This window comes from Vicugna pacos, chromosome 30 (genome assembly GCF_048564905.1).
Source record: "Vicugna pacos chromosome 30, VicPac4, whole genome shotgun sequence".
NCBI lineage: Eukaryota > Metazoa > Chordata > Mammalia > Artiodactyla > Camelidae > Vicugna > Vicugna pacos.
The window spans coordinates 27,471,839-27,485,489 of NC_133016.1; the positions used below are offsets into that span (position 1 = coordinate 27,471,839).

The 13,651-nt window shown below is 41.6% G+C and overlaps 1 protein-coding gene and 1 long non-coding RNA gene across 2 annotated transcripts in view; one reads left to right on the forward strand and one right to left on the reverse strand.

The window, feature by feature from the left end:
- Positions 1 to 13,651, forward strand: part of LOC140690323 (uncharacterized) — a 1,184,725-nt gene that overhangs the window by 1,015,521 nt on the left and 155,553 nt on the right. The gene's annotated exons all lie outside the window — the stretch shown is intronic.
- Positions 1 to 13,651, reverse strand: part of LOC140690312 (uncharacterized) — a 461,064-nt gene that overhangs the window by 358,990 nt on the left and 88,423 nt on the right. The window contains exons 5-7 of the mRNA XM_072952009.1: positions 11,826 to 11,946; positions 5,047 to 5,173; positions 2,999 to 3,266 (exon numbers count right to left, since the gene is read on the reverse strand). Of these exons, the coding sequence (XP_072808110.1) occupies positions 3,264 to 3,266; positions 5,047 to 5,173; positions 11,826 to 11,946 (251 nt within the window). The 3' untranslated portion in view covers positions 2,999 to 3,263. Of the gene's footprint in view, positions 3,267 to 5,046; positions 5,174 to 11,825; positions 11,947 to 13,651 lie in introns of the transcript that reaches the window.

Genomic DNA, 13,651 nt, shown 5'->3' on the forward strand with positions numbered 1-13,651 from the left:
ACTTCCAACACAGTCAATTTAAAAAGCCTATATGATCAAATAATCAGATTTAATTTGTAAAGAAATTAATCTTGATTTGGCTATATTTGAGAAAACTGAGGGTAACTTTAGAGAGAAAAAAATTATATTTTAGTCGATATTAAATTCTAGTTTTGTTAATTGAGGTCCATATTTACTAAGACACTTCCCAGATCATTCCTTGCTGTTATGTCACACTGCTGTACAGTTTAATTGAATTATGAAAAGAATACTCTAGGTTTGATTCTGAAGCTCAGTAATCTATCCTTGGGTAAAATTCCAATGCCCCATGACCTGCAGCCAGGGGATTATACATACTGCAACAGGCATGACTTAAAGAACTGTCTCCAACCTGAATGGAAAGACCCTTTTTCAGATACTCTTAACTAGACCATACACACCAAAGCTGAAGGAAACGGAGTCTCGGATTCATTTCCTATCTGAAACAGCCCCTGCAGTGCACTGGCCTATAGAGCGCTGCTCACCTTAAAACAATGCCCAAATGGAGAAAAAGCTTCCATACCAGGATGAGAAGAAGACGACATCTGAGCTAGACTGCTGACCCAAGACACCGGACCAGGACTGTATACCAATTACTTTGATAATTTCTCCAACCTTTGATTATGAACTACTCCAATTGTTAAGTTTATGATAAATTACCTATGTCTAGTACTTCTGTGTTACCTTGGTGGGTTTCCCTAATACAAGGCTCTAACTAGGTAGCCCTCAGAAACATTATTCTAAAAAGAAATTATAGTTCTGTTTAGGCCACTGTTGATCTTACAAGGTGGGAGATTTCAACTGGCCAATTAATACCTGCTCTGACCCTGACCATAAATATGAACTTTCTCATAGGATCAAACTCAGAAACACAAGCAAAATTTTAACCCAAAAATACAACTTCTCGACTATTAAATTCTTACTCGTGACTTTATTAACGTTACTAGCTGTATTACTTATATCCTGTCTATTTTATAAAATTGTTGTCTATTACATTTCCCAATGTGTAACTAGGCCCACAAGATTGATGATGGCTAAACATCTTGAAGAAACAGATAAAATTTATAACCCTGAATAAAATAAATATAATAGTGTGATTCTAGGTATGGGAATGAGCAAAGAAGGTTAAACACTTCCTGGATCATAATAGAGTAGTAAGACAGGTGATCCAGAGAACTTTTAGTATCAACAGGGCCTGATAAAAAAAACTTACACCTTGAATGGCAACTCAGAAGATTCTTCACCTGAACTAGGAATGAGCCATCCTAGCAATGTGGGACAAAATTGGTCATGAAATTTCTCTCAAAATATTGGTCGAATTTAGGACCAAGGGGGAACACTGTGAATGAAAATACTACAATGTGCATGAAAATACTGCAACCATGACAGTAAACAAAGAATGCTGAATCCGAGTCATCAGCGGCTGCTGCCAAACCCCAGCGAGTACATGCCTACAGCCCGGCCTCTCAGCCACTCACAGTGGTGCCCTCTGAGCAGACTCAGAGTAAGAAAGGACAGGATACTGGCCCTAGATAGCCAGGGGCTTGCCAAAGGAATGAATTCAATGACCCAAATGTTTGCTTCCCACCATACATAGAAAACCACTAAATACTTGAACTTGAGATATCTGGTTTTCTTTAGATAACAAGCAATATTTTATTGTTCCAATTACCTGATCTTTGTTGTAAAGATTCTATTTATCCTAGCTCCTCCCCTACCTCTTGGGAGCAGTCCCTCAGAGTGATCTGAGAGGCTGTCATCCCGGCTCGAGTCCTCCAGCCAAATAAACTAAATCCCTTAACATTTAGGCTGAACGTTTATTTCAATGAAGTCCCAGAATAGACACAACTCATCAATTCTGTAATGGAACACACTGAATCAGGAACCAAAAGCGTGTTTTAGTCCAGAAAATCTCCGGGTTCCTATTTCTTCCTGTCATTATACAATCCCTCCAGAACTCATTACTTTGCTGTCTGCTCCTCTGGCAACCAAACTCAGAGAAGAGTCAACTCAGCAGAGCACCATGCTGGGGAGAACCCCCCGCAGAAGCACTGCAGGCTGCCTTCCCTCCCGCACGCTCTGCTGACCCTTGGTGTCCCCCGTGGAGACCAGGCCAACACAGCTCTTCCCAACAGCTGCAAAGTCGCTCACGTTAAATGAATCATTTTATTTTATGATATTTTACGTATATACCCATCTCTGAAAACAGCTTTGCCAGAAGCCCAAATCTTCAACATTAATCTGCAAAGGCAAATCAGGTCCCCAAGGGAAAACAAGTCTTAAGACGACACTAAGGCCTCCAAAGTCCTCTCCACGACCATGAACCAAAGTGCCTGCAGGTCTGCAGCTGCAGGAGGCTACATGTCTGCTTTTAAAGCAACCCCTTTCTGCCCTCGGGTGCTACAATGCCCTTTTATGCCCTCCCATCACAGGGCAAGAGCAGCCGCTGCAGAACCTTGCAGGGCAGCACTGACAGGACTGGACAAAGGGGATCAGAGCTAAACAAAGCATTCTGATGACACGAGCTTGTCACTGTGTCTCTTTACAGATGTAGATATATATAGAGAGAAGTGGGGTGATATTGCTCAAAGTCACACAGCTAATAAGTGGCAAAGTATATAACTCTGCTCCTCCCTCCTGTGTGACGCCCAACTGGGACAACCACAGGGTTCTCTCGTGGCTGCCTGAACAGTCTTTTCCTATCACTCATGACACACAATAGTGTCTGAACTTAGCCTGCATTTGCAGCATCTTTTCCCTCCAGTTTCTCAGGAACAAGGCTGTTCGGGCCTGTATGAATTCCGGCTTCCTGAAATCTCCGTGCTCAGGCTGGTCTTGCCTGTGCATCCGGCCCGCTGCTCAGAGGCTCTTCCTCCCCTGCAGGAGGACGTTTCTAATCTTCACAGGGACACAACCTCAGGGGAGCTCTCCTCTCGCCCTCAGCATGGCAGGTGTCCCAGGCCTCATCCCGAGCAGCCCCGTTAGGACGGTGTCTGCCCAGCTCTGCTAGTCAGATCAGCAGCCTCAATGCCAGGGATTATACCCAGGTCACACTGCAAACCTACTGCCCGCCTCACAGCCCCCAGCCAGCAGGTCACCTGGAAGTCACAGCAAGTGCCCCACCCAATCCAGAAGTCTCTTCTTTTGCCAGCACCACTGATGAATGGTTTCCAACCTTCGGTCAGTTTCGCACAAAACAGCACCTTCAACTGTGAAACGGGTGGTTTTTCTTCTGCGCCTCATCCTTACTGGAAACGTAAAGGGAAACCAAAAGGCCTTTTCTCAACCCTTTTCTGATGAAACCCTCCCACCCACAATACTCATATGCTCAAGAGCTTTGGATCCACATGATTTTCTTTCTCTTAGGCTAAGTGGCTCAAAAAACTAAGGGATTCTTTCTCCTTTGAGGGTATTAGCACTCAGTTTCTCGGCTTTAATCTGTTTTTGTCTCTCTCTTCAGTGACCCTAGCAGTTGCCACCTCTTACTCCCTTCAGCAGCCTCCCTCCCAACTTCTAGTCTAGGAAATCAGCTGTGATGAGGGGCATGGGGGCAGTCACAGAAGATGCAACTAAGGCACAGAGAGGCTACATAATTTGCCCAAGAAATCACCTTGAACCACCAACAGAGTGTGTCACGTCCCTCTGTTTAACTCTAATGCTAAGCAAGTTAACTTTTTGTAGATTATGTTTATAAACAGATGAGGTATGAAAATACATACAAGGACACACATCAACTCTAAGATATTCATTAACTCCACTATTTTGTTTCTATTTATTTTATTTCTATTAAAAAATTAAGAACCCCTGCAGTCAATATAGCAAAATGTTACTGGGTTTTAAATCCAGAATATACAGGGGTTGTGTCATTACTCATTCTTGTATGTATTTTCACAAGACAAAATGATTTGAAAGTCTCTCTCCCCGCCCCCTACTCACTACTGGCTCTCACCAGAGCTCCCAGACCACACATCTAACAGCCTTTCACTTTACCCACAGCTGAACTCATCAGTTTTCCCCCAGAACTCCCTCTGCTGCTTTCCCTCCTCAGAACACAGCAGGACCATTATTTAACTCATTAATCCACCCAGAAACCTGGGCCTTACTCCATCCTACCTTCACAGAAATCATTGATCCTTTCCTCTTTACCATCTAAACATGCCTTCAATCTGTTCGCTTTTACCCACTGACCGTCCCACCGCTCAAGTGGAAGCCAACAACACTGCCCACCTGGACTCATGAGTCTCCCAAGTGGCCCCACAGCCACTCTCCCCTACTTGAGACAAATGTGATTGTGTCTCTCCCACGCTTTTGGACTCATTTCAGACCCACTGTTCTTAGAAGAAACTTCAATTTCTTCACCTGGTGAAGGTCTTTGCCATGAAACTGTCAGCTCAGGAAGGGCAGGACACACCCTCGTCCCTCGGCTCCACCATCTGGCAGAGCATCAGCTTGGGAGGATTGAGTTCTTAGCAAACTACTTCACTTATCCATACAAATCCATGGTAGATTAGAAAGATTTTAGATGTTGAGCTTGACTATTAATTTGGGGATTTTGCACTGGCAACCTGCAAGTATATATTCTAATTATTGTGTCTTCTTAAAACCATACCCAGATTAAAGGAGTATTTGTGGAATGTCTTCGGAGTAAAAGGGACTGTGCTTTTACAGATTTTATGTTTTAAAATATGAACAACCCGGACAGGGTCAAAAATAGAACCGCCTCACAAGTGACAGAAGACAGGTGAGACGCATATAGCAACAGGTCACAAAGATGGTAAGAGCAAAGTTGTTTCTCGAACCCCCGAAAAAATTCCTCCAAGAACTGAAAACTCAGAAATTTGAAAGTAAAATACTATCATATAAAGAAAGAAAATAAATAATCCTCTTCATCAGGATTTCTAGATCTGACTGCAGAGTTATTAGCAGGCCATACTGAATCCTAGCACAGAAAAATCAGATGGACTAGTGATGAGTAAGTTCCAGGAAAACGGCAGTAACTCCTCCACTTGAAAGAGGACACACACTCACTTGTTCAAGGTGATTGTAAACCACATTCTGCAGAAATTCAGAAGATTCAGGCACCGCTTCTAGATGGTGATGACACGGAAGGACGGCTTGGATGCATGCTTCTAACTGAGTCACCGGCATTCTTACACTGCAGGGGGAAATGGAGGCCCTCAGCCAAGAGCACAGTTGTTCCTGTCATGTATCCCAGGCCGTGCCTCGGGGACTCAGTGTACTGTAGCAGTCCGGCCCCAGGTGAGGACCCGCAGCGTGGCCCAAGCAAGCAGGAGGGGCACTGTGCTTGAGAAATCCCATCCCCCATGGGGGCAAGAGGGGCTGGTGGGGTTGTGTGAACCTATAAATGCTCATAGAAATACACCTGCATACATTGAAGTGATAAAATTAAAAGTAGCAGGCTATTTAACAAAATTTCAATTGTCAGTGTTAATTTTACCATTCCATTCCGCTTGTCCCCTGCACTCTGAGACAGGCTTAGGCTCTCTCACACATGCAGCTCTGATGCAATAGTTGTGAAGTTATTTTACTTTGCTGCAAGTGTCTTCGCTCCCAGTGTCACTGTGACTGTCGTCTCTTAACACAGTCAGATATCTTCCTGGATCTCTCCCTGAGTTCCTTGCTCCTGCTTCTCAGATCCTGAGATAAAGAACAGGTGAAGGCACTTGACTGGAAAAGTCAATGTGGACTTGACCAAAGTCCTCAGTGACCCCCTAGGTGAGTGCTGCCCACCCCTTACCTTCGATTCTCAAGGCTCTGCCCAGGGTGACATCCAGCCAGGAGAGAGTCCTGGGCCCTATTAAAAGCTGTGTGGCTTGGGTGCAGGGAAAGCTGCAGGAGCTGGTTCCGTAGCTGGTCCCATCCACACCTCTGCTCCTCTCTCTCCCGAGGCAGCGCTGCCAAGCCCCCAGGCTCCCTGAGCTTCTGTCTTTCTCTTCTACTCTACTTCAAGCCCTTTTCCTCTTCCTTTATTCCCTGATTATCCCTAGCTGGAGTGATTTTTCTATCATAGAATCTGAAAAAATTTCCTGCAGCTGAAAAAGAGGTGCCAGAGGTCAACGCGCATATGGTGGTTCCTGAATAGAGCCCCTGGTTAGGGGGACCCTCACCAACACTCATGGGGCATCAGGCATGTTGCAGGGTCGACCACCACCAACAAGAGTTTGCTGTGACACCAAGGCACGCACAGCATCCCTGCTCACTAAATTGTAGTTGTAGTCCTTTATTAAGAAGCAAAAATAAAAAAATTGCTCATGTTTCTTACTAAAATTATTTATGAGGGAGAAAAAGAAATTGTAATAGAAAGAACAAATTTCACTCCATGTTAGATGTGTTCATTTGGCTTTAATCCTGTACCTTGTTTTCTAGGCTCAGACTTGCTATCTCTGCACCTTTTGTAAAAGAAAGTTGCCTTTAGCCTGAAATATCCAGGAGGGTCTATTCTCCGGGCTCTGATCTTTAAGGATATTTGCTCTTCTACACTTATGTATAGATGGCAAGTTGTAAAATAGTGAATAACCTTTCTTTTTTTTGGAGGTTTTACAGGGGCACCATAATTTGACCCACATGGACAGCTGCAGGAACAAAGGATTTCAAGGACAAACAATTCATACAGCAAGAAGTTTGCAACAACCAGCCACATCCCCGCCGCTTTTTAGTATAAAAGGAGACTGAATTCTGCCCTGGGGAGGAGAGTTCTACTGGATAACAATATGCCATTTTCTGGGTCTGCCAGCTTTACAAATAAAGTCTCTTTTCCTTACTCCAACATCTCATCTCCCGATTAATTGGCCTGTCATGCAGCAAGCAGAACGAGTTTGGACTTGGTAACAAATTGACTGCCTTAGAGGTAGTATGTCTCCACTGTTTCCTCATTTCCAGTATTTCACAACCTATCAATTTTATATGCTTTTTAACAACATGAACAAAAAACCTATTACAAGGAATTGATTCCACAGAAATAAAATTATTTCTACTCCTTCAAAACTTTTTTCTTTTCTATTTTATTTTGTTTTGCTTATTGAAAAGAAAATAAATTCAAATCTTTTTATTTCACGTATTTTTATAACTAGATATTGTAAATACTACAAAGATATTTAAATTGCAATAAAAATTGTTCATATATTAGTATAAAGATATATACACAATCAATGCAGATTAGGAAAGGAGTAGATATTTACTAAAAATCCACTGCACATCCAGTCTTTTACAAGCATATCCTGGAATATAAGCTCTATTATCCAGGGTCCCCCACCCCCAATCTCACTGCGGAGTCCCTTAGTAATCAACTACCAAGGCACCAGCATAGAACCATGAGATCACTATTTTAGGTATAAATGAGAGTATTAGCTCATTCAATTCTAAAACAGAAACCTTAAAATAAATACTGAACTTACTTACAGATAAACAAATTTGGACACAAAAAAGTACAGTTTCTCCCCAAATTCACAAAGATAATAACTGGTAAAGGCAAGATTTGAACTCATCTGCCTTGAATATAAAGCTAAGTTGGAAATCCCCTTCAACTGTGGAGGACCAGCAGCACAGCCTGTCACCCTATCTTTGTTCAGATCTGGCTTTAGACAGCCTGAGACAGCACCCCTTCCTATGGAACTCGAGGGCAAACAATAACAATAAGGATTTTATATTCTGTAGTTTCTTAGGTCTCAATTATATAAAGTGTCAGCAGGTCAGCAGAAAACTCTGGGAAATATGAGTGGGTCCAGAGCTTTTTGCTGATAAGAAACTCAATCTATCAGGACAGAGTGACCTTCCCATGAGAGGCCTCATGGACATAAACTAAAGGCAACTGAGCAATGAAAACTAGCAAGAACATGGAACTCAAGCAAGAAGGATCCCTACCATCCCCTGCCCAGTTGCCTCTTCACCTTTGTGGACAAGACGGCAGAAGGTCCATGTTCTTGTCCAAGTTACAACATCATGGATTCTCACCCATATAATATTACGACTCTATGCTGTCTTAAGTCCTTTCCAACTAAAATATGATGACACCAATATCTCAGCAGAATGTCTATGTCTCCACTTTCTCTCTTCTATTAGGAGACTATATCTATGGCCACAAAGCCGAAATTCAATTAAAAACACCATGCACGAAGCCTGGTGAAAGTCTGTGTAAGAGACATTGTTCTCAAGCTCAGTGAGTGAAAACTCAGAAAAAGTGGTCCTTATCCCTCTGCAAGTGGAAGGTAGCCTGATTGTGTGTGTGTATGTGTGCACACGTGTGTGTGTAAATCAAATACAATGTATTGTGGGATGTGCACAGATTTTTTTTATGTTACTATCATTTCATGAGGATGAGCCAACCTTTAAAGTAATTTGAATCTACTATTCTGAGAGAGTCTCAGGATCTTTTGGTGGAGGATGGGAAAGGGGAAAGGAAAGGAGGAAAGAAGTAAATGAAGCAAAGCTGTAAGTATACTGCTAGGGAAAGGCAAGACATTAATTTTGTTCCTACTTGCATCACACACAAATTAGGGACTGGCTTTCCCACATGTCTTGTCAAGCACTGAGTTGCAGAAGAACAGGTGACAGCCCATTTCTCACTGAGCTTGTGACTATACGTGGCATCTTATAGACACTAATTATTTAACCTGATCAAACAATCTGGCAGCAGGCTGTAATTCTCCTATTTTGAGAGATAAGAAAACAGGAAGTGAAAGAGGGTATATAGCTTGACCAAAGTCAGAGGACAAGTAAACTAAAGAGGATGAATTCAAACTCAGATCTGAATGCAGAGTCTGATCTTCCCACTCCGAGGGCTGGAAATTCCTTAACACACAGGGTCCCCAGCTCCTCTGCTTTGTTCCTGGCACCAAGCATTTCCCATGGCGATATTCTCCAGTTCTCAGACACAGCGCTCTGTGCAGCCAATAACCTCCATTCGACCTTGATCATCTACCTGTCACGCCCACCAGGCTTCACCAGGCAAGAAAGCTGGCTTTCAACTGCATACAAAGCCACCCCTGTTTTATCCTGGACTCTTCAGCGGCTTTTCCAGCGTAAACGCAGCCATGAAAGTGCTCACAGTTTGTACATGAGCCACACTACCTCTCTCCATCTCTGTCCCCACCTATACTACTTTGCTATGACCATTTTGAGAATCTTGGAAACAAATTTTTAAAAACAGAAAAGAAAGGATTCTGTAACAAGTACTTAATACTTACAATTTTAAATGAGAAGTTACAAAGTGAGTATTTACAAACCGAATCTGCCTTCCTAGGTGTCAGTTTTAACAGTTAAAATATACAATAGCAAAAAATTCTGACTTAAATAATTAACAAAAACATCAACAATAATCTGGAATAAACTCAAAAATAATGCCCATGTTGTACATGGTGGAAGTACAGGACTGTACTGTGGGGTAAAGTAAGAGGTGTGAAAGTAGAGACATCAACATTTTGTATGCAGGAAAGCAGTTTTGTAAAAATGTACATTCCCCTAAAGATAATTCAAAAGTACTAAAAAATCCCACGACAGCACTTCTTTTTTTTTTTAACTTGAAAAATTATATTAGAATTCTTCAGGAATAATAAAGTCATAATACTAACCAAGAAAATTTGGGATCGAAAAGAGAATCAAAAAATCGCACTGTCAGATATTAAATAAATGTTTACAATATGTAAGATATAGTGCTAGTGTAAGAAAGTAAGATTGATAAAAATAAACCATGAGCTCAAAAAGAGACTCTAGTGTACATAAGTATTCTTTACAGGTGGGATTTCAAGTTAAAAAGCAAAGTAGGAATTCAATAATTGTCTTGGGACAATCAGAGAATCCCCTGGAAAAAACAAATTCTATTCCAGTCATAATGACCGCAAGAAAAATTACAGAATGTGATGTGAATATTAGAAAGTACTAATAACAGCGAATATAATTCTTTGCTCATATTAATTCAACTTCTCTTCACTATAACAAGTACCATCATCATCTCCATCTTAGAGATTAAAAAAACCTACAGAAGAAATTTATACCATTATAAGAAAGTATTTCTAAGAATAATATCAGGAATAAAACCCAAAAAGAAGACATTTACAATCTTAAGATTATTTTGGGCCACAACAAAAATGAACCTACTGAACAAAATGAAAGGCAAAATATGACAAGGAAAAGCTCTCTGATACATGTTGATGAAGACAAGGGGTTAATGTTCATAATATACATAGAGCTGTCACAAAGCAACAAGAAGCTGCCTCACTTAAATGTGTGCAAAGGACAAAAGAGATCATTCACTTTTTAAAAGTCAGATGGCTAATGAGTGAAAAATGCTCAATACCTCACTGGTCATCAAGTGCAAATTAAAACAATGAAAAAGTACTTTTGCTCATCATATTGGCACATATTTTTAAAAGATATTCTAGCTAGTGTCCATCTTTGAGAGAACAAACTGTGAGCGATCTTTTGGAGGATGACATGTCAATGGATATGTAAACTCTGAAAAACGTGTGTACACACAGGCTGAACTCCACATTTTGGAATCGTTTCATTTAGAAAAATTCAGTTCAAAAAGATGTACTTATCAGAGCATTTACACAGCACTGTTTACAATGGTGAGAAGAAAAGCTGAAGTGAAATCATATCCAGCGATAGAGAATTGGTTACATAAGTTATTCTACATCTTTTCATGCCCCACAGGAGAAGGAATTTCTTGATTCACTTGAAAGGAGCCTGTGATTTATGTAGTTGTCACATCCAAGGACTAAATTTCCAGAAAACTTAACGAAAATAATACTCATACAAGATCACAGGAATGTTTGTATAAGAAGTATGCCAGTCAAACACCCTTTCTGACAGTGGAAAATGGAGAAAACTTAAGTGTCCACCATCAAGACAATGATGCGGTAAATCACGGTGAGCTGTGGGCACTAAAGTTCCGGTGTTTCGGCGTGGTCCAAGGCCTTGTCCACAGTACGCTCCCACGAAAGGTGTCCTTACACAAGAGACCAAACCTGCATATCAGGAAAACCCTCTACTCTATCTGAAAGGACCGGGTGAGTCTGGAGAGAGAGGACGTCTGTGATATATACCTGAGTGAATAAACCGAGCTGCAGAAAACATATAGTATGGCCTTATTTTTCAATAAAGCATATATACACACACATAGACATAGATTTCTCATATACGTGTATGTATGTGTTTATTTATATGACATAGGCATAAAGGTCATGAAATATATACTCCACATTGTCAGCAGTTTTTACTCTCAGGAAAAAAGGGGAAGGGATGTAGGGGACTTTCGGTACCACAACAGATCTCTTTTCAGAATTTCAGTTAAGTATACTTGGAATTTAAAAGTTTATTTAAGTCCAAAGTAAAATGGACGAGGACTCCACAAGACAGAATGCTATACTAGTCATTAAAAATCATGCCAGGGGAGATAGAATATTGTAGAGAAATGTGTAATAAGCCGAATGGAAAATGGAGGTCTCCACACAGTATACAGGCACACATTGCTCGCTGGTTTTTATGACAGAGGTAATACACACTGATGAAAAGAACAGAAAATAGATGTTAATGTGTTAATTATTATCTCTGAGTACTGGCACCAGGATAGATCCATTTGACCCTTTTTTCATACATTTATATTAAATACACACTATTTTTCATCTGAAAAATGCATTTTTAGATGTCTAGTACCACACATTGGAAAATTACACGAGTACTTACAGAAACAAATAACTAGGAGACACCGCAGCAGCGTCACAAAGTGTAGAAAGGGCGATCCTGAATAACACCGCGCAGTTACATAAGGACCCACAAAGTGAGAGCACCTGCTGTAACAGGGCGCGGCCCCCTTCCATTTGTCAGATGTGTCTTCAGGGCTGAGGCAGTTCTGAGCACGGCCAGTGTCAGTGCTGGTGTCTGGATGGATGCCACTGGAGGTGAGGGCACCTGCAAGCCGAGAGGAAGAACAGAAATCATCCTCTGCTTTTTCTGTCTTGTTTCTTTGTTACTTTTAAAGAGAGGCGGAAATAAGATAAACTGGATCTTTCCTACTGAAATTTCAGTAATGAAACCATTTTTAAAGTGATCACAACTTATATTCTGCCTATGACTGTCTTTTCAACAAAGCATCATATTTATAAAATGTTAATTAACTCAGTTAATTAACTCCCTGTTGAAACATTCTAGTAAAGAGCATGAGCTGCAGTATGTAAAAGAACCACACCTGCAGTGACTAGCTCAGCTGTCTTGACGGCAGTGCAGTCAGCCCCCACCATCCCGTGGCCCTGAGCTCCTGATGCTGGTAAGAGAGCGCGCTGCTGCCTCAGATGGAAAGAAAAGGTGAAAGCATTTTCTGAAATCTACAGCACTGACAAAACATAACTGATAAATCCCAGGCTCCTTTGAGGCTGTCATTTTCCGTTTCTGGCCAACACCCGTCAATGAGCAGAACCACCCCATTCCCGAGTCATGGGACTCACGTGGGCAGAAGTTTTGGAGAAATTTCCAGGTATAGAATGTAAACCAACTATACATAAAACTCTGAAAAAGAAAAGATGCAATAATCTGATTTTGGAAGACACTAAAATATTCTCCTAAGCCTTAGTACTTGGAAAGGCTGGGCTTCTACTAAGCCACTTATTTATTTCACAGCCAATGAGCATCTCCCACAAACCCTGTTTCCCTGTGTCTGCTGGGAGCTTCAGGCACATTGATGTTGTCTATCTTATAAGTCACAAGGCAGAGGCGTGTGTCTCACGCTGGCAACTCTCACACAGGCTCAACTCCTAGCCTCACTGTATGAACTTGGCCCCATTTTCTCACCTGTTTATTTGGTACCTGCTCTTCTGTAAGCTGCCTGAAATGCTTATTGAAACAAGTCAGAAGAATGAGTGGGTAGAGAAATGGACAGATGGACAGGTGAGAGATGGGCAGAAAAACAGAGAGTCTCCAAGAGAAGGGGAGCAATCAAAATTACCTATGCAAAACCCTCTTCTAGTCAGGGAAGGAAACCACCACGGAGAAGTGTGAAGAGGCAGGTTGCTTAGGACTGTTTCCTGGATTCCATGAAAAGTCACACCAAGAGATGAGAGGGTAGAACTATAAATAATAAAAGAAAAAATCATGCATGTTTGAAAAATATATCTACATTATGTACTTTCTAAAGAATAGAGTCAAATTAGCAACTCCCAATAACACAATCCTTGGGTATATACAGAAGTGAGAATCCCATCTCCAATCTGCAAGGCATCCCTTTGGAGCACTGAGAGTCTACACGGTGCAGTCATAAAGCCATCACCGCAAAAGCGATGCTATCCTGCACTTACGAGGAAAGAGCAGCTGTGCTCGGTCTGCCTACACGTGTCTTTTACACCCCTCAGCACCTCTACGGGGGAGGGACGCCTAGCGAGCCCCATCTCTGCAGGACAGAAAACAAGTCCAAGAGAGGCTAAGCCGACCTACCAATTCTCCATCTCACAGGACTTGTCACTCCAGACCAGGACTCGAACTCGGACCCACGTTTGTAACCACAGTACTACCGTATTTTATGTGCTTTTTGTGTGTATAATACATTTGTTTCTGGCATGAAAGGGTATTTAATAAATGATCGGTTGTCTTGTCTATCTCATTAGTTCACAATCTTTATATTTTT